At 41.1% G+C, this 21934-nt stretch overlaps 2 protein-coding genes across 9 annotated transcripts in view; one reads left to right on the plus strand and one right to left on the minus strand.

Annotated features, from left to right (window-relative positions):
• Positions 1-21934, minus strand: part of plekha5 (pleckstrin homology domain containing, family A member 5) — a 429638-nt gene that overhangs the window by 271050 nt on the left and 136654 nt on the right. The window lies entirely within an intron of this gene.
• Positions 5441-21934, plus strand: part of LOC138749053 (1-phosphatidylinositol 4,5-bisphosphate phosphodiesterase zeta-1-like) — a 54503-nt gene continuing 38009 nt past the window's right edge. For all 3 annotated transcript variants that reach the window (XM_069910107.1, XM_069910108.1, XM_069910110.1), the window contains exons 1-3: positions 5441-5601; positions 5743-5974; positions 7924-8125. In XM_069910107.1, the coding sequence (XP_069766208.1) occupies positions 5569-5601; positions 5743-5974; positions 7924-8125 (467 nt within the window). In that variant the 5' untranslated portion in view covers positions 5441-5568. The remainder of the gene's footprint in view (positions 5602-5742; positions 5975-7923; positions 8126-21934) is intronic.

A 21934-nucleotide genomic window follows, 5' to 3' on the forward strand; every position in this document is an offset into this window, starting at 1 on the left:
GTTGCTCTCCATTGCAGGCAAAATCTTCGCTAGGATTCTACTAAATAGAATAATACCTAGTGTCGCCGAGAATATTCTCCCAGAATCACAGTGCGGCTTTCGCGCAAACAGAGGAACTACTGACATGGTCTTTGCCCTCAGACAGCTCCAAGAAAAGTGCAGAGAACAAAACAAAGGACTCTACATCACCTTTGTTGACCTCACCAAAGCCTTCGACACCGTGAGCAGGAAAGGGCTTTGGCAAATACTAGAGCGCATCGGATGCCCCCCAAAGTTCCTCAACATGATTATCCAACTGCACGAAAACCAACAAGGTCGGGTCAGATACAGCAATGAGCTCTCTGAACCCTTCTCCATTAACAATGGCGTGAAGCAAGGCTGTGTTCTCGCACCAACCCTCTTTTCAATCTTCTTCAGCATGATGCTGAACCAAGCCATGAATGACCCCAACAATGAAGACGCTGTTTACATCCGGTACCGCACGGATGGCAGTCTCTTCAATCTGAGGCGCCTGCAAGCTCACACCAAGACATAAGAGAAACTTGTCCGTGAACTACTCTTTGCAGATGATGCCGCTTTAGTTGCCCATTCAGAGCCAGCTCTTCAGCGCTTGACGTCCTGCTTTGCGGAAACTGCCAAAATGTTTGGCCTGGAAGTCAGCCTGAAGAAAACTGAGGTCCTCCATCAGCCAGCTCCCCACCATGACTACCAGCCCCCCCACATCTCCATCGGGCACACAAAACTCAAAACGGTCAACCAGTTTACCTATCTCGGCTGCACCATTTCATCAGATGCAAGGATCGACAATGAGATAGACAACAGACTCGCCAAGGCAAATAGCGCCTTTGGAAGACTACACAAAAGAGTCTGGAAAAACAACCAACTGAAAAACCTCACAAAGATAAGCGTATACAGAGCCGTTGTCATACCCACACTCCTGTTCGGCTCCGAATCATGGGTCCTCTACCGGCACCACCTACGGCTCCTAGAACGCTTCCACCAGCGTTGTCTCCGCTCCATCCTCAACATCCATTGGAGCGCTTACACCCCTAACGTCGAAGTACTCGAGATGGCAGAGGTCGACAGCATCGAGTCCACGCTGCTGAAGATCCAGCTGCGCTGGATGGGTCACGTCTCCAGAATGGAGGACCATCGCCTTCCCAAGATCCTGTTATATGGCGAGCTCTCCACTGGCCACCGTGACAGAGGTGCACCAAAGAAAAGGTACAAGGACTGCCTAAAGAAATCTCTTGGTGCCTGCCACATTGACCACCGCCAGTGGGCTGATAACGCCTCAAACCGTGCATCTTGGCGCCTCACAGTTTGGCGGGCAGCAACCTCCTTTGAAGAAGACCGCAGAGCCCACCTCACTGACAAAAGGCAAAGGAGGAAAAACCCAACACCCAACCCCAACCAACAAATTTTCCCTTGCAACCGCTGCAATCGTGTCTGCCTGTCCCGCATCGGACTTGTCAGCCACAAACGAGCCTGCAGCTGACGTGGACTTTTTACCCCCTCCATAAATCTTCGTCCGCGAAGCCAAGCCAAAGAAAAAAGAAGACTTAGTCTTACAATTCCCAACTAATACACCTGCAATAAGAACAAATAGTTTAAAAGACAACAATATTTATGCTGAACAAATTTCACTTGCATGAAGATACAACATTTTACTTCATTTTCTGTCATATCCTTTGAAAACATTTAACTGTTGCTGCGTCTGTAGGTTCCTTCCCCTCCACAGATCTGCCTGAAAGATGGACACTAACCCACCCCTTCCTCCAAGTTTACAGATAAAGCTTCTGACTGGGGCAATTCTTACGAAGCAGGGATAAGGAGACCCTTGAAGAGAGTCACCCTAACGGTGAGCAGCATCAACCAGCCCTTCATCCTGGGTGACGCCTTTACTGTGCACACAATTTTATTCAATAACTGCTATGAGCAAAGCACAACCAATTCAGTCCGCTGGCTAAATATTTGTTCTCTTCACCGAAGGTTTACATGTTACTTCAGAGAACGTTTACTTTTGCAATTTTAAACTTGTATATTTTCACCTATTATTCTATTCTTATTTATTTTAATTTTAAAAATTTATTTTCCTCAATTTATTTTGGTTACTTGAGTTTGCTGCTTGCCCTAATTCCTGATACCAGGGGTTTATTATCTTTTTTTTTAAAAAGTGTATTAATTATAGTTAAATTGTTGTTAGTGTGCTTTATGAATCTGAGAGCCTTCCATTGCGTTTGTACATTATCTGTATCAGAATAAATTCTTCATTCAGATTCCATGGTTATCTTAGGACACACAGAATCAGAGAGGAAGCAAATCACCCTTACTTTGGTTTCTTCTTACCCAAGATGAAACAAAAAAAAACTGATTTTAAAATTAAATATATAATTTTATATATATAGATATATTTGACTTTTTAAATTTAAATTTTATCATTTAAGCATGCAGGACAGTAACAGGCCCTTCTGGCCGCATGCCACCCAATTAACCAGCAATCCCTGTATGTTTTAAAAGGTGGGAGGAAACTGGTGCTCCTGGAGGAAACCCATGCAGAAACGGGAAGAATGTACAAGCTCATTGAAGACAGCACCAGATTTGAACTGGTGCTCTAATAGCATTGGGCTAAACTGTGCTGACTTCACAAGATCACAAGATAAAGGAACAGAAGCAGGCCACTATGCCCATCGAGTCTGTTCTGTGACTCTACACTAAGCTGAACTATAGTTCCAATTTCCAGCCTTTTCCCCATATCCCTTGATATCCTTACTAATTAGATACTTATCCATTTGAAGAAGAACTGAGAGGTAGGGATACAGAAGCATTTTAGAGAAGACAGGATTGTATGGCTTTGTTTGCTGGACCTGATGGGTGATGTAAGAGTGGAAGTGTGAGCTCATGTGTACAAAGACTGAATGATGGTGAGGCTGGGGATGGTATTCAAGAGAATACTGGATTAGAGGTAACAAAAGATATTGACTGTGTAATTACTTATTGTGAAGAGCATGTGATGAAATTTGTTGATATGAAAAGTGAGGTCCTTTTCACTGCAATTTTAATCACAATATTTACTAAATATGGGTTCGTGAAACTTACATCCTTAGTAAATATTTCTGAGCTAACCTGCTGATACATATGGTGGTAAAGTTGGCACTAATGCAGCCTGATTTTAAAATTGGTCATGTCTGCTCATATATCAAGTCCCAGATGTGCATTGCTCTGTCACGCTCCCACCCAAGATTTTTTGGCGCTGTGCTGATGTTTTTAAGGGAGGTTTCACATCTTGCATCCCTGGACTTCACGATCGCACAAGTAATTGTGAGAGCATTCTGCGTTTTCTGCAATGGGTCTTTGAACCTTTCCGGAAACTGTTAAACTCGGACACTATTTTGAGATAATTTAGTGTAAATTGAAGTTGGGCACAGAACTCGCAGCATCTTAGCTGAAATTACTTTCTCAATCAGTGTCTGTACCTCCTGAAATGGATTCCTGTAACCGGTCAGTCACTTCTGTTGGAAATTTAGAATATTGTTCTGGGTGAAATCAGCTGCTTGTTAGTTTATATAATGATCCTGAATACATTTTGTTAAGAAATATGAGAAATATTAAATAAAAATAAAATATTTTAGGACATAATCAAAATGTAGCAAGGCTACTAAAAAACTTTTCTGACAGTACCTTTGCATCCATTTCCTCCAATTATTTTGAAACGGTTAACCACATTTATTGCCTGATACGCATCATTTCCCATACTTAAAAAAAAATTAAGTCACTTAACTTATTTAAACCTGTGCCACCCAATTACACCCAATTAACATATCCCCGTTCATTTTGGAGTGTGGGTGGAAAACGGATCACCTGTGGGAAAACCCACGCAGACAATTTTTTTACAGATAGTTACAAATTTAAACTCAGGATACTGGTGTGATAATAACTTTTGGCTAACCGCTACCCTAACTATGCTGCCCATGCTCACCAACCTACAAAACCGTGCACAAATCTGCTCTTTAACATCAATTTATTTCATGACGACGACGTCTACATTTCTGAAAGCATAACATTCTTTGACTTTGTACCCTCTGGAGAATTCTTAGATCAGGAAAGCCACTTGGGGACATCCAAATACTGTATAAGGCATTACACAGAGGAAAGGAGGCCTCTTGTCCCATAGTATTCTGTACTATGTACTAAAAGAGTGTTCTATTAACTACATTATCTTTCTTTGGTAATGATTGTTTTTCTTTCAATATATCTTCATTCAGTACTTTACTTGCTGACAAAAGGCAAAGGAGGAAAAACCCAACACCCAACCCCAACCAACCAATTTTCCCATGCAGCCGCTGCAACCGTGTCTGCCTGTCCCGCATCGGACTTGTCAGCCACAAACGAGCCTGCAGCTGACGTGGACTTTTACCCCCTCCATAAATCTTCGTCCGCGAAGCCAAGCCAAAGATAATAAAGATAAAAATTAAGTTGTTTTTGCGATACAATACATGTATTGTATTAAACATGTACAATGCAGATCATTTAATATCATTCCTGCCATCCCTTGTCTCATTGGCCCACTGGATCACTTTGTAACAACTGTGCTTTGATGACAGTATTGCCAGAGCCACCTTGTGCCCCATTGGGCCACTAGGTCGTACTGTAACAAGTGCCTGTCTGTGACATCATTGCCCAGTGCCAGTGAGCAGGTTTTAAATACTCCCTTTGCCACTTCCTCATTGTACAGTAAATGATGAACTGTTTGGCACTTGGGATGATTAATCGATTGGAGTGAATGATCTGTAATGACATATCTATTGTGATAAACACACGCGATACAGCTGATCCACAAACTCGTGAGGCACTCATCTGGCAGAGATGGAGACAATTAATTACCTATCACGTCAATGCCAAGATCAGAAGGAAAATGAATATCCTTTTGTAATCTATTGAGCTTTCTCCAATCTTTATATGGATCTCTGATTGTTTATACCCATTATGAATAACTGTAAATAATGAGAGTAAAGGAACTAAAACTCAGCTTTAAGTGTTGAAGCAAAGGTACTTTCTATTACTCTCATCTGTTAATCTGATCAAGACAGAACTGTGCATAGATTAGATGTATTTATAATATCCTTTTGAAAAGCAAATAAAAGGAGTAAGCCAAACCAACATGATGGATTACCACAGTTGATCCCTTGTTATTGTTGAAACTTTCCAAATTTGTGAGATGTCTTTAAACATGGTAACATGGCCAAATTGAGCCCATATTTCCCAATTTACACCCCATTAATCTATACCCCCATTACGATTTGAAGGATGGGAGGAAACCGGAGCCCCCGGAGGGAAAACCTACGCAGACATGGGGAGAACGTACAAACTCCTTACAGTCCTGCTGTAAAGGCATTGCGTGGACCACTACGCCAACCGTGCCACCCTCTGTTGTCTGAATAGCGACTAAATTACCAACACTTAACACCCTTCTGTAGATGGCTCCTGCAGGCAATTAAATATGATTTTCGGAACGGGGACGTTGAGTTGTCAAAAACCATTGATCTTCTACACAAACTGGATATTCCTATGGCCAGTATTAACACAAAGGACTTTGTGGAGGTCAGTATTAAAAATGATACATTCTTCTACAGCTATTTTTATTTACCAATTGTAGCAAAATGATAGGAGTGATCCTCAAGATTAGAATGCTAGTTAAATGCTATTAGTAACCATGCTGTTAAATTTGGTATCCTTGTACAGGCTATTGAGAAAGTGAAACATCAGAAATTTCGGGCAGGAGACTTTATTTATTTGTACAAGGTTTTCACTAGACGACCAGAGCCTCAAGACCTATTCAAACAATATACGTCCAATGGTAAAAACGTGACAGCCCTTGATCTGTTGTATTTTTTGAAGCACGAGCAGCAAGAAATCAACGCAGATGAATGCACTGCTTTATCGATAATTAACAGCCACAATCCTGTAATGAAGTGTAAGTATTGACTCTTTTCTTCAACAGAACTAATAGCTCCCACCTCTGGCTTTTGAAAGATACACAACTGGGCCTTCATCAAATAATATCATTGCCTCCTTGCTCTTTTAAAACCATCGCAAAATGTTTCAGTTTCTTATTTATGCAAACACTTATTCCCAATAAATTTCACTCACGATTGGATTTGATGTTTGTAGATCCAGAGCTCATACTGAATAGAGGGATACCACCTTTGATTTATAGTATGTTACAGGGTTTATCTCAATGTATTTTGTGGTTCCCACAAATAATATTGCCTCTGAGGTAGTGTACACTTGATTTCCCCTTGCCCAAATATGGATTAACTGCTCATGCAAACCAAAGAGAAGAAACCCAGCTTCATCAATCTTTCTTTGCATCCTTGTAGCAAACACCATTCTACATGCCCATGTCATCATATGACATTACCGTAACTTTATTAGTTAAAACAACTGCACAGCTTTAGGTCATATCTCAAGCAAAAATGAGCAAGAATAAATTATCAAAGATAAAACAGGGTGAAAGAGCAAGAAATGACAAATATTACTTATCCTGAATTAGCAAAAACAACGTGTAGCACGTCAAATTATTCAAAGACTTGTTGACTCAAACCAAGACTTTTATTAACAAAAGAATGGAGCGTAGTACATAGAAGTCAACCAGTCCAGACTGACCTGGATCTGGTTAGGTGCAGCCCTTTATGACCTGCCAGTAGGTGTGGCTAAGGCTCTCAGCCAATCACTATCACTATATGCAAATAAATACAGTGGTGATAGGATCCCATACTATCACACAATGAAAACAACTTTAATATGAAAGTAAACCTCAAATTACCAGTTGTTTGCTTTTTACTTGCATATGCCTTTTCATTAAACATCTGATAGAATACAAGCAGAAAAATATAAACCTGCTGCTAACAGGATTTTCCAATAAATGATCGACAGAAGACCCCAGCTTCATTATTCTTACATACCTTTGAGCTTTTGAAATAGCGGTCGTGCCAATCAAATCACAAAGAATTCCTGATGTCAATTAGATGGTTTGAAATAAATGAGTAATATCTTCTCCAAATACTATACTTTGATCAGTTCAAGGAGGGCATGGGCTGAGGGTGAAAGGGGAAAGGTTAAGGGAACATTGGGGAAAACGTCTTCATGTAGTGTGGTGGGAGTGGGAAATGAGCTGCTGCCAGCTGAAGCGCTGAATGTGGGCTTAATTTTGACCTTTAAGAAAAATTTGAACAGGTACTGTAGATGGACAGGAGGGGTATGGCGGGATACAGTCCATATACAGGTCCATAGAACTTGGCAAAAAAAAAGTTTGGCACAGACTACAAGGGCCAAAGGGTCTGTTTGTGCTGTCATGTTCAATGGTTCTATAACTCATGATAAGAGGAAGTGATCATTTGTCCAATCAGCTGTCAGGCAAAGATTGAATGACTATGTTCAACAGAAATATCCACTGTTTTGCTTTATATTCTGTACATTACAGTGTTACCACATTCAGTTTCACAATTCTTTTATTTCAGGTTAATCTTGCAAGAGAACTATGTAAATAGTTTTTGACCAAATAAAATAGTACTGTCATTTTGATTGCTTGCAAGATCAATGTAGAAGAGATGGCTCAGCTGGAATGATCTTTGGAAAACTAACTGGCTTTTATGCTTTAGAGGAGGAAGAGTTAGTTATTACCTTCTTTGACTATATGCTGTATGGGAAAAGCTTGGGCTTTAACTCTTGTACTGCAGCCTTGTGTGGCATTTTTTTGCTGGCTCATAGCCAAGGCTCAGGAGTGAAAAATAGCCACCGATATGGTGTCATAAAGGTGCGTCACTCCTGTCAAAATGCATTCTGGAGTGTTTCAACGTCTCTAATGGAGGGGAGAAACATAACCATATAATAACATCTATTTTTAAACATTCTGTCATGCAGGCAAACTGAAAAGAAAGTTAATGACATACAATGGCTTCCTTAGATACATAACCTCCACTGATTGCAGCATATTTAATCAAGATCATGCCAAAGTCTACCAACGCATGGATTTGCCCATGACTACTTATTTCATAGCATCTTCACAGGATACCTTCACAAGCAACCAATTCATTGGACAAAGTGACATGAATGGATATATAAGGTAGATAACATGCCACTTCAAGTAATTCTCAGAAATTTCAGTGTTGAAATTCACATATTAGAAACTGTAAGGTAACAGATTGATCTAAATTATTCCATGTACCCATCAATTAGTTTTTAGTTAATTGCTGCTAAAGTTATAATTGTTTAGATTTTACAGTGGTAATTTCTTTTTTTTTTTTCTTTGGCTTGGCTTCGCGGACGAAGATTTATGGAGGGGGTAAAAAGTCCACGTCAGCTGCAGGCTCGTTTGTGGCTGACCAGTCCGATGCGGGACAGGCAGACACGATTGCAGCGGTTGCAAGGGAAAATATGTTGGTTGGGGTTGGGTGTTGGGTTTTTCCTCCTTTGCCTTTTGTCAGTGAGGTGGGCTCTGCGGTCTTCTTCAAAGGAGGCTGCTGCCCGCCAAACTGTGAGGCGCCACAATGAACAGTACCAGACAGGAAGAACTCCTTTGGTCCATTATAACTGCACTGATGATGACATCAACCTAAACTAATCTTTTTTTGACTGCATATGGTCTGTATCCATCTAAACCAGTAGTTTTCAAACATTTTTTTTCTACTCATAGACCACCTTAATCCCTATGCCGTAGGTGCTCTGTGATTAGTAAGGGATTACTTAAAGTGGTCTATGAGTGGGATGAAAACATTTGAAAACCACCGTTTTAATTGCACCTCATTGACTCATTATGTGCAGGGTTTCAGAACTCTAGAGGAAATGGGCTAATGACCATTTTTCTCAAGCCAAATATTTCCGTAACCATTGGGTCTTGAGCAGTGATTCTCAAACTTCCCTTCCCACTCACATCCCACCTTAAGCGATCCCTTACTAATCACAGAGTGCCAATGGCATAGGGATTATTTAAAGTGGGATGCGAGTTTAGGGGGGCAATTTGAAAACTCCTGCTCTAAACCCTACCTATTCATATGTCTTTTTGAAAGCCTCAACATTTCTGTTGTATCCTCTTCTACCACCACCCCTAACCCATGTCTGGGCACTTGTGTAAAAGATTTACTTGAAACTTTTCCCCTCACCTTCAACCAGACACCTGTGGTTATTTGATATGTCCCTCCAAGGAAAAGGACAGATGATCTATGTCACTCCTTACCCTGCAAAATAAACAATCCCAGTTTATCCACTCACTCCCTATGGCTAATACACTCTAGTCTAGGCAACATCTGGTGAACCTCTTCTGCACCATCTCAAAAGCCTGCATATCCAGCTAAAAACATGACATCAAATTTTATGCTTAATATCAAGACTGATGAGGCAAGGATGCCATTACTCGACTTTACCTCTCTATCTATTTGTGTTGCCACCTCCAATGAGCTGTGGACTTGAATCCCAAGATCCCTTGTATATCTATGCTCCTAAATATCTAGACATTTCCTATAAACTTTCCTCAAAGTGCATCACCATGGTTGTCTAGATTAAACTCCATCAGAAAATTTATCTGGCCAAATATCCAGCTGAACTACATCCTGCTGAATCATTTAATAACCTTCCTCGTTGTCCACAACTTCATAAATTTCCATGTCAGCAGCAAACTTACTAATCAGATCATCTGTACTTCCTTCCAAATTATTAATACATGTGACCAACTAAAGAGGACCTAACACTGGTCCTTGCAGAACAGCACTGGGCTCAGATCTCCAGCCAGAAAACATTCCTCTTCTCTAATGTTCTGCCTTCTACGTCCAATCCAATTTTGAATCCTGTTTAACAATTTATCCTGGATTTCATGTTATTTACTCTTCTTGACATTTTTTTTTTAAATCCAAAGGGGTCTTGTTAAATTGTTTACGAAATTGCATGGGTACACCATTCACTGCTCTGAACTTCAGTCACCTTGGCCACTTCCTGAGATAGGTCCTTCCCCATACACAGTCATGCTGATTACAAGATCATAAGATATAGGAGAAGAAATAGGCCAATCAATCAGGAGGTGATCCATTTTCCCACTCAGCCCCACTGCCTGACCTCCCCATTACATTTGGTGCCCTAGCTAATCAGGAACCTATCAATCTCTGCCTTAAATACCTGGCCGCAAACTCCACAGATTTACCACCCTCTGGTTGAAGAAATTGCACTGCTTTTCTGTACTAAGCGCTTATTAAGACCACGCTTTTTGAAGTGTGAGTCAATTCTATTGTTGGGCACTATCAGTTGCCTCAATAATTACAAGGACAAAGACTAAGGGGAATGATAGGCTTTATTGTACAGAAGACTTGAGCTGGCCTGGATCCAGACCAGGGAAGTGCAAGGAAGGGAGAGGTGGCCTGACCTTTATGGCCTGGGTCCCAGGGGAGGAGCCCAGTGCTGTTCTGCAAGGACCAGTGTTAGGCCCTCTTTAGCTGGTCACATGTATTAATAATCTGGAAGGAAGTACAGATGATCTGATTAGTAAGTTTTCTGCTGACATGGAAATTTATGAAGTTGTGGACAACGAGGAAGGTTATTAAATGATTCAGCAGGATGTAGTTCAGCTGGATATTTGGCCAGATAAATTTTCTGATGGAGTTTAATCTAGACAACCATGGTGATGCACTTTGCGGAAAGTTTATAGGAAATGTGCCAACATATTTACCTTAATCCCAGCATCATCCGTGGCCTTCTGCTGGATTGTGAAATGCCAGTGTTCTCTGTCATTAATCCACAAAACTGACACCAAGTTTGGAATTTTCATGCAATGTGCAAATTAATATGGGATCATAATGTTTCTGCCAAACATCCAGAAAAACTTCAAGTGTGTGATTTTTGCAAGCCTCTCCTCTACAATCAAACTAAGATAATTTCTGTTGTTGTGAATCCTGGTTGATGATCAAAAAAAAATATTCAGAAAATTTTAAGCTTGACTACAAGGTCCGAATGTGTTTTAATGTCACACTATGCTTATCACACAATCCTCCTTCACATAATGCATATGTGTATTAACTCCCTAAAATGGAAATTTTAAAGTACAAGGGATTTTAAAATACTTTCTAATTTTTGGTAAGTTTCTTTATGATATTTCAGCATTAAGCTGGATCAAACACATGCATTGCAAAATTCATTGAGTATATCTTATAATGATTAAAAATGTTCGGTCAGTGAGAATTCTTTAATGTGATTGGCTGCTCTGGCTCAATGACATCACAGCTGCTGGATGCCAGGGATCCTGTCGAACTGATGCCTGACAACAGCAGATATCAGTCAAGAAGAACTTCTTCCAACAAACATGCTAGATCTTTGAGAGAGCTTTCTTTGCAATTGGTAGGAAATGTCGTGCTTTTGGAGAGACCACAAATTCTGGAACTTTCTAATTATATTGTTATCACGTATGTTAATGTGTTATGATGAAATAGTACAAGTAATTATCTTTCTTGTTTTTAATTAGGGTATAATTTTTCCAATACCCTTGTAGGAAGCACAAGTATACATAGAGATCACAAAAAGTACAGTGGAGAATTTTCACATTTTAAGGTGTGTTCCACAATATGATAGGATAGGTTTACACATGATAAACCATGTATATTTTTGAGCTGTGAAAATACAGGTCAAGATGTGTGATCCAAGATTGGCATGCAGGATGTTCATCAATGCAACTTCCCTGCACTAAACAATTTAAGGGATTAAAAAAATATCAAAGGAAACTGATTATTTCCTCATAAGATGCTTGCTGTTGTAAGGCAAATAAGGGTAAAATCAATCCCCAGTGCCTGATAAGGTATTCCCTTGGACCTTGAGCGATGCTTGTGCAGAAGGTACAGGGGCTCTGGCTGATATATTTAACATGTTAGCCATGGGTGAGGTAGCTCATATTGTTCCGTTGTTTAAAAAAAAATCTAAAAATAATCCAGGAAATTAACATAAGTAGGAGTTAAATAATTGGAAGATGTTCTAATTCTAAGAGATTGGATATACAAGTCTTTGGATAGACAAGGATTGATTAGGGATAGTCAATATGGCTTTGTTCTGTAGGTCATGTTTAACCCCTTTTAACTGTTTTTTGAGGAGGTTGTGAGGAAAGTTGATGAAGGAAAGGCCATAGATGTTGACTACATTGAGCCTTTAGAAAGGTTTTTGACAAAGTAAGGCCTTTGACAAAGACCCACATGTGAGGTTAGACAGGAAAGTTCATTTGTTCACTGTTTATGGTGACGTATTAGACATTGTAGAAGCAGCTCAGAGTGGTAGTGAATGATTGCCTCTCTGACTGGAGGCCTGTGACCAGTGGTAGGCCTCAAGAATCAGTGCTGGACCCATTGTTGTTTGTTATCTATATCAATGATCTGGATGATAATGTGGTAAATTGGAAGTTACATAAGATATTGATGAGGTAAAATTTGGAGTATTCTGTGCACCTAACTACAGGAAGGAAATCAATAAGATTGAAAGAGTGCAGAGGAGATTTGCAAGGATGTTCCAAGAACTTGAAAAATAGTTAAACGAAAAAAATTGGACTTTATTCCCTGGAGCAGAGAAGAATGAGAGGAGATTTGATAAAGGTTTAGAAAATTGTGATTGGTACAGACAGAGTGAATGCAGCAGATTTTTTCCACTGAGGTTAGGAGAGATAAAAATGAGAGGACGTAGGTTAAGGATGAAAGGTGAGGTTAATGGAACATTAAGGGGAACTTCTTCACGCAGAGATGATGGGAGTGTGGAGTGAACTGCCAGCTGAATTGGTGAATGAGGGCTCAATTTTGAAATTGAGGAAAAGTTTGGGCAGGTACATGAATAGGAGGAGTTTGGAGGGCTATGGTATAGGTGCAGGTCAGTGGGACTTGGCAGAAAAATATTCTGGCACATGCTATTTCCTGTAGTGTAGTGTTCTATGGTTCTATAATGGCAACACAATGGAATCAGTTATCTTAATCAAATGCACATTATACTAGACAGGTGCCTACCAAGTTGGGCAAAACAAATCATTGCTTTCTTGTGAAGCATAACCTGTATGTAGAAAACTGAAATGCAAATTAGCATGAATTCTTTCTGCTCTATGAGTGTATCTGACTGTTCAAGGAAAACATGCCAGAAATTTGCATGATTTGGTTGTAGAAGGATTTTTCTTGACTGTGGAAATTGAGGGGACAGTACTCAAAATTAAGCCAGAGAGGGAATGATTTTAGAGAGTGGGGAGGAATACATATTCATCCTAGTTTTGCCTTGTTATTCATGACTCACTTGTCGGCTTCTGCTTTCTCTGTCGACATCATCATTCAGTCCCTGCTGCTAGTTTAATCATGAGTTGCCCTTTGATCAAATCAAATCTAAAAATCAATCTATTTCACAAATTAGAACTCTGAATGTAAATTAAGTTACTTTCAGCTCAAGATACTCCTTCAACTCAGCATCTCATTCCTGCCTGCTAATTCAGGGCACAGAACATTATTATATTTTCATGAAAGAGTTTGGGATATCATAGCCTGAGTTATGAACCAAAATGTTCTAGCATCTACATGCTAATCATTAAGTATCCATTTTTATGAATCCCATTGACCACCACTTGGTCTTCATGATTCAAGTGGGTGTCAAACTACTTCTTAAATGTATGTATCTGCCTCCAGCATCCCTTGGGCACTGTTCCATATTCCAATCATGTGGTTAAAAAAGAAATCCTCATTATATCTCCCCTAGACCCTTAATCCATTGCTCTCAACCTATGGTCTCTAGCTTTGGACTTATTTGCTATGGAAAAAATGTTTCCAATGGTCAATACCCCTCATAATTTTGTATACAATTTAACTCCAATAAAAATAAATACAATTTATCCAATCTCTCTTTTGAATAGGATCATTCTACCCAAAGCATCAGTTTAGGTTCCATCAAAGTCACTCAGCATCACAGCCTTGATTCAAACATGGTCAAAAGAGCTGAATTTCAGGTATACAGTGAGAATAACTGGGCGATGTCAAGGCAGATTAGATTGCATGGCATCAAGGAGCCCTAGCTAAAATGGAGTAAATGATAAATGGGGAAAGCCCTCTGCTTGGTTGGTCTAATATTTAAACCAAAGGAAAATGCTTGTTGTTTATGTAGGTCAATCATTTCAGCCACAGGACTCCTCTGCAGATGCTCCTGAGGGTGGTGTCCAAGACCCAACCATCTTCAGTGATAATCTTCCATCAATTGTACCAACCCCCCCTCCCTGATGTTCAGTAGAGTTATCATTATTTATCCCCCACTATCAAGATCCAGGGGGGGGGGGGGGTGGGGTTAGCATTGACCAGAACCTGAACTGGGATTGCCATATGCAAAATTTGGCTACAAGCACAGGCCAGAGGCTAGGAATCTTGCAGTGAGTAACTCCTTTCCTCACTCCCCAAAGCCTGTTCGCCATCTATAAAGCTCAAAGACAGAAGACAAAAGAATATTCTCCACTTGTCTGGAGCAGCGCAGCTTCAACAACACTCAAGAAACTCGACACCATGAAGGACATAGTGGCACCCCATCCACATCCATTCAGTCACTCCACCACTGATGCACATCTACAAGTTTGCACTGCAGCAACTCAACAAGATTCTTTAAAAAGCATCTTTCAAACCCAGCACCTCTACCAGCTAGAAAGTAGGGAACACCATCAACTGCAAGTCTTCTCTAAGCCACATACCATCCTGACTTGGAAATATATTGGCATTTCTTCTTTACTACTGGATCAAAATTCTGGTCAAAATCCTTTTCCCTTCCCTAACGATATTGCGGGTATCTTGGGAGCTCACCACCACCTTCTCAAGGGCAATTAGGAACAGACTTAGCATGCGAAGCTCACTGTCTTGAAGAAAATATCAAAGCAGCCTCATTCTGGGTCATTACACATTACAGGTAATGAGAATGTACCTATAAAGGATCTTCAACTACAATAAATGACTGATAAAAATAAAGAAACATTTAATGAGATAAAAACCCTGGTCAGAGATTGGTTCTAAAGAATATTTCAATGAAGAGTGAGCTGGGGGCAGAAAGGTTCAAAGATAGAATTTCCGACAGGAAAAAGCATGGCAGAGTGGAGTCCTCAGTAAATTTGACAAGACATGCTAGATGAAGAACAGAACAATGGGACTTTACAAGATTCTTAGGTGTGGTGCTGGAACTACCTGCAACTTCAATCCACCACGTGGAAAGTTGCCAAGGTATGTTTTGTTCACAAAGCAGGAGAACTCTGACGCATTACCATTGCATCAGTCTGCTCTATTATATCAGAGCATGGCAGAAACAGCTGTCTGCCGTTCTATCAATAAATCCTCATATTACATTCATTCTGCCTAGATCACTCATCTCCAGTCTACACCGTAACATTGGGATTTTTTTTGTCAATAAAACCTGAAAGAACCTGCTAAGTAAAAGGAGATTTGGGTCACATGAATCTACCATATGCAAGTTCTCCTGCAAGTGAATGAAATATATTACTGTTACTTCTTTATCATTGAGCTCCTCCATATAATGGAACCTTCTCACCCATAAAATGCAGCAGGCCCAGAATTCATCTTGGCCTTTTCTTGTCAAAAGCAATAACACGTCCATCTTGCCAGCATGTCCAGATCCTGTAAATGGATAAATAAACTTAAAGGATGTGGAAGAGCGGCAGGATTCAATCAAAGACAACTTAGCAGATGAAAAGAAGCCCTTTGCCCCTCTTCTTTGAAAAGCGCAATTAGATTTAAACAGTGCATTTGCAAAAATGCGGTGTTTGGTGTAATGGAAGTGGCTGGATTTCTTTTAATTGCTGAGTTTTTACATATTATAATGAACTTTTAAAATTGAATTAATTGAGCTGAACCATTCTTGTTGATTAATTAATAGGTTCATCCCTTCATATCTCAAGCAGCCTTAACTGTGTCCTGTGAGAGGGAAAAGAGAAAGATTTTTAATTATAAAGATACATTAAAATTATTCTCATGGATCACTTGACTTCCTTGGCGAACTCCCACTCCAGTATTAGCATTTGGATGTACGAGAACGGGTTTGATCATTCATGTTTGCAGCACAATGCTTTGGCAGCCACATCTGCAAGGATTTGACAACACCTTATAAAATGAATGAATAATGTATGGTAAATCACATTAGGTGCATAGCCTTTGATCCCCAAATTCTAAACATTTGCTCCCACTGCACGATTTCCTGTGCTGTGGCTGTTTATCAGTGAAGTCTATCCTAGTCCTGTCACTTGAATGCATTATCTTAACTGACTCTTCAGTGCAGCTCTGAGAGGATGTCTTTGGCTTGGCTTCGCGGACGAAGATTTATGGAGGGGGTAAAAAGTCCACGTCAGCTGCAGGCTCGTTTGTGGCTTACCTGAAATGCTATTGTTTGAAAGGGACTTCAAATTGAGTCTACTTCTGTGCCTTAATGTGGATGTAGATTATCCAATGGTATAATTCTGAAAGAGGGCAGTGATCTTCCATGTGTCCTGGGAAATAGTTTTATTTCTCAATCAATATCATATTTTCTCTTTTGCTTCCTTTTTTTTTCCTCCATTTTGAGAGTGGCATTGGATATTTTGTGTGCCTCAATTTTGAGAGTGGCATTGGATATTTTGTGTGCCTCCATTTTGAGAGTGGCATTGGATATTTTGTGTGCCTTACAGGGATAACAATGGAAAATAAATTTCATGATTTGTATGCATGGACAGTAAAGGAATCTGGAATCTTGAATATTAGGGTATCAGTACTGTTTGTGGGAAGATCCTATGTACAAGTCAGATGCCATAACATTTATCATAGTTCGGAAGTACTTAGTGAGGTAGTTTGAGAATTCATGAGATTGTGAGTTTTTCATATCTTCCTTTATTTTTCTGGATTGTACAGCTTATTATTAAACAACTAAACTAATACATTTGTCAAATTTAACCTTGTCAACTACTTTTGCTGCTAAGGAATTATGCCCCTCCTGCCCGCCTGTGTCGTGCTGTCATCTCTCTCTCTCCCCGCCCAACCTAGTTGCACTGCCATCTCTTTCTCGCTCTCTCCCTCTAGGAAAAAAAATGCCTGTTTTTGGAACTTTCTGGATTTTAGATGTCCAGATAAAGGATTGTGCACAGTCAAGTCAAGTCAAGAGAAAATGAATTGTATGCCATAAGCCTCCAAATTAGGGATCTCCAAAGTGGTCAATATCGACCCCTGGGTGGTTGATGGGGCTATCCAAGGGGTCAATAATGTCAGGATGGGGGAAGGTTGATTGAACTTTTGCACTGGAAATGGGCAGATCAATGGAAAATAGTACCAATGACAATGGTGGCCAAAGTCTTGCGAGAGCGGGCCTTGGTGGTCACTATTTTATATTTGGCTTAGGCCTTGTAATAGGTAGAGAGGGAAGAGGAAGACGGACTGAACATATAAAAAAGATGGATGTGTTCTTTGTACCTTTGGTAGCACAGGTGGTGGATTGACTACCACCAGGGCCCCTAGGCTGAGCTTTGGTAAAGCTCCCAGTGATCTTGCCCCACTGCCCCACCCTTCGTTGAATATAATAAAGTGACATTGTTAAATAACATACTACAGGTCTCCAAAGTGGTCAATGTCAACCCCTGGGGATTAATGGCACTATCTGAGGAGTTGAAAAATGCCATGGGGGTTGAAGGGGGGAGGGGTCAACAAGAGAGTTGGGTGGCTTTGGGGGACTTTGGGAAATGGGAGGACATCGGAGCGTCACGTGGTCATAGAGAGACCGTGAAAACTCCACAACTTAGTAGGAGTGGACAAGTTGGGCTGAATGATTCTATGGTACACAGCCCTGGATCACTGGAGTGGTGAAGCAGAAGCTCTGGTAGCTGTCCCAATGTGCCACCCAACTCTCTTGTTCCCTGCCTGGTTCTCCACAGTATGATGAGAGCACAGGAGTGGGAAAACACAGATTCCTTGTTATACGGTAAATCTCGAAGGGTGGCATGGTTAGTGCATCCATTAATGCAACTCTATGACAGTGCCAGCAACCTGGGTTTGAATCCAGCTGTGTCTGTCAGCTCCCAGCTCTGATGAATGGCCCCCCTGCATAGCCATGGCCGAGTTGAGGAGAACCCTATCCAAGTTGAACCCACACCAGGTGGCAGGACCAGACATCATACCTGGTCAGGTACTGAAGGACTGCGCAGATCAATTGACGGAAGTCTTCATGGACATCTTCAACACCTCACGTACACGCAGGGTTCACGAAAGCCACCATCATTGCAGTACCCAAGAGAGCAACAATAACAGGCCTCAGTGACTGCCACTCTGTGGCACTGCCCTCCACCACTGAGCATCTGATGACAGAACTCATCAAACATACCCCCCAGGGACACTGGACCCATTTCAATTTGCCTATAGAAGAAACTGTTCCACAGACAATGCCATAGTCTTGTTGCTTCACTCCATCCTGGCCCACCTGAAGAATGATGCCTCATATGCCAGGCTGCTGTTCATTGACTTCAGCTTGGCGTTTAATACAATAATTCCAGAGAAGCTGTCCTCGCCGGGACTCAACAATCCTCTCAGATAACTAGATCTTTGACTTCCTAATGGAAAGGCCACAGTCTGTCTGGGTCAGGAGCAAAATATCAAGCATTGTCACACTGACAATGCTATGGCTTATCTGTATGTGTGTTATGTCTGGTTGTGTGTCTGCAGGTTTTGTACCGAGGACCGAGAACGCGGTTTCATTGGGTTGTACTTGTACAATCAGATGAGAATAAACTTGGCTTGGTACATTCTCCTAGTGTCTGTGTGGGTTTCCTTTGAGTGCCCCAGTTTCCTCCCACCCTTCAAAATGTACCGGGGTGGTAAGTTAATTTGGAATACTTGGGTAGCACAGGCTCGTGGGCTGGAATGGCCTGTTACCGTGCTGTACGTGAAGATTAAAAAATTCAATTGTACGAGAGAAATTCAGCAGCTCTCACAGCGTCACTCGGAATCAAAGATATATAGCTAACATTTCAGGCCTGAGCCCTTCGTTCCTTGTAAAATTCATATTTAATTTAAATAGTTCTTTTCTTGACAAACAATACTTGTCTGGATGGTGAAAGGTTATCTTGATCAAATGATTGAATGAAGAGTTAATTGCCAAGTACACAAATTCAATGTACAGTTGAACTTAAAGACAGACTTGCCGCCGTGTCCCAAGTGTAGAAAATATACTAACAAGAACTTAAGTATAATGAAAACATAAGGGGAGAAAAAAAAAACACATAAAAGGAAGAGGGAAAAAGCACTTCTGCTTTTGTAGTTATTTTTTTCCATGAAGCTTGTGTGAGCTCACAACACAAATCTCTGGGACAGGGCCAAATCTTTGCAACCAAAATCAGCGTACAGTTTCTGCAAAAAAAAAATTGAATGTGTTCCACGGTAGAAGCAGATTAGGGAAATTTGGGTAGAATTGAAGGCAAATTTATCTTCATTGTAAACCTATATTTGTTTTAGAATGATCTAGAGATCAATCAGCTGTGTGAGCTTAATTTAAATTGAAATTAGCATTAAATCAAAAGTTTACGTTTGTACAAGAATCTTCGAGAAAGCATCACCAGCAATGTGCCAGATAGGTTTAAAACAAAAGGGGACATGCCGTGACCTATGGCATTTATGCATTATCCCCCATATGTCAATACAAAGCTTATAATTTATGGTTGCTTGATTGTTTTCTCCAATTTTATTCCAGAAAGGGACTCAATAATGTTAATATGATTTGCAGATGGGCATATTCTCAATGCTATCCTGCACCTGACATTTTAAGGTCAATATTAACCCAGTCTGCCATAAATAAGTCTGACTTCAGATGTGTGTCCAGTGTGACACGGCACTGTGTGGGTCACTGTGCTAACAGTGATTTTCTAGAGGTATTTGGCAGGTCAGGCAGCGGGCCTGGGTAGAAATGGTGTCATTGTTTCAGGTCGGGACCTTTCAGTTAATAGCTGTACTATCATGGACAGGGAGTGCTGCTTAAACAGGGTCTACACAATTATTGAGGACCCTTTCCATCCAGCACGAAGTATTTTTGAAGGAGGTTCAGGAGTATCAAAAATCATGACTGCCAGGCAACCAAGTTGGGAAATTGCTTCTCACTCCATATGATTGATGAACAATATCCTGTAACTAAGTAAATCATCCCAAAATAACTCGTGTGATAGTTAATCCCATGTAAAAGTTGACCCATACAATTTTTGGCCCGAACCGCTCACCCGTGTTCCTAACGACCCAACCGTGAACCGTCACCTTGGCTGCCTGTCCATGGAGCTCCTGATGCTCCGATCACAGATCCTCACATCAACTGCCCACCCAACCCAGCTCCCGATGCCCCGACCGTGAACCCTCTCCTCAGCTGCCCTCCAATTCAAGAACTCGATGCCCCAACTGTAAACCCTTGCCATGGCATCCTGCCCATCTGATCTCCAGATGCCCCGAATGCATGCTCATGAGTGATTATTGTGTATTTTGTATGTGTATGTGTGTGAACATTGTTTAATTGGGTTATCTATGTACTGTCAGATGATAATGAACTTGATTTTGAACATGGGAAGAATGAGTGAATGGTTAAACGGATAGAGAGAGAAGCATGTTAACTGCAGCTGGCATCACTACTTGACATAGTAATTCTTCTATTCAGAACCTGAGGAATTGGAAGAACAATTTGTTCAACTAGAAGGTAGTTGTAATCTGGAATGTCCTCTTACAACATGAAGGAAGCATCTGGACAAGCACTTCAAAGGCCAAGGCATATTAGGCCCCAAACAAATACTAGGAAATGGGATTCGGTGGTTGGCATACAAAGGGAGGGCCAGAGCTCCTGTGTCTGCACAGCCTGACTCGATAATCCCCAATAATTATGATGAATGGCAATAAATAACTGACTGAGGAATGGCATTGTAGTTTATTGTATAAGCTATTGCACCAAATTGAACAGAGGTTGAAAGTAAATGTGACCAGATTTGTAAAGATTTGTAAATGTGACCAGATTTGTAAAGAGTGCATAAAATGAGGCATGAAGCAAAAGCTGGAAAGAATTGTCCTCAAATGGAATAGAAATTTTTCCTAAGTAAAAACTCATGAGCCTTGAAACTCCCTCTCACAACACTGAAGAAAAGGTGCTGAGCTGTTGAGATGAGGGAGCAGAACAAAATTGCTAAAGCCTTTCAATGTCAAGCTGATATTGTGGCAGGGTTCTTCCTGGTGCACAAATTCTCCTCCAAATGATACAGTTTAAGAGGCCGACACTCCAAATGTTTTCTGCGCTGGGCAACGCTGCTGGAGCTGCTGCAATGGCCACACTGCTCCTTGCGTGGACCCATGGAAAATAAAAAGAGGAGACGGAACAATCCTCTGCAGGGTCCTACCACCGACAGCTCCATAAAGGCTTTAAATTGTCTGTTAATGGAGCTGCCGGTGGTTTATGACTGTGGGATCTGGTGCCTTGGGCAGTGGCCTTCAAGGGTTGCAGCTTCCAGGGAAGCAGAAAATGGAGAGAACATCCCCCACTTGAGAAGGATAAACAGAGGAGATGATCCTTTGGGATGGTGGCCACGGTGAAGGACCAGTGAGGGGCTCAGCAGCTGAAGAATTTAGGCGGATGGCTTCTGGCAACTTGAGGCGAGGAATCCATACAGGCTACGGGTTGCAGGCAATGTGCTCTCAGGTCTCATGTCAGGCGGGCTGCCAGAAACTGGCTTGCAACTAGCTTAAAGGTTATCAGGTATTTGAACTGGGATGCAAGAGGCAGCAGAAGGTGATAAGGGCTCAGGAGGTGCTGAAGACTTCTTGATCATATCGGAGGTTTGGATCTGGAGCTCTGTTTGATTTGAAGAGGCTACAGGAGCGCTGGGGGAAAATTCACAAACACTCAGTGACTCTGATGGGACTCTCTT

The sequence above is a fragment of the Narcine bancroftii genome, chromosome 13 (assembly GCF_036971445.1).
Source record: "Narcine bancroftii isolate sNarBan1 chromosome 13, sNarBan1.hap1, whole genome shotgun sequence".
NCBI lineage: Eukaryota > Metazoa > Chordata > Chondrichthyes > Torpediniformes > Narcinidae > Narcine > Narcine bancroftii.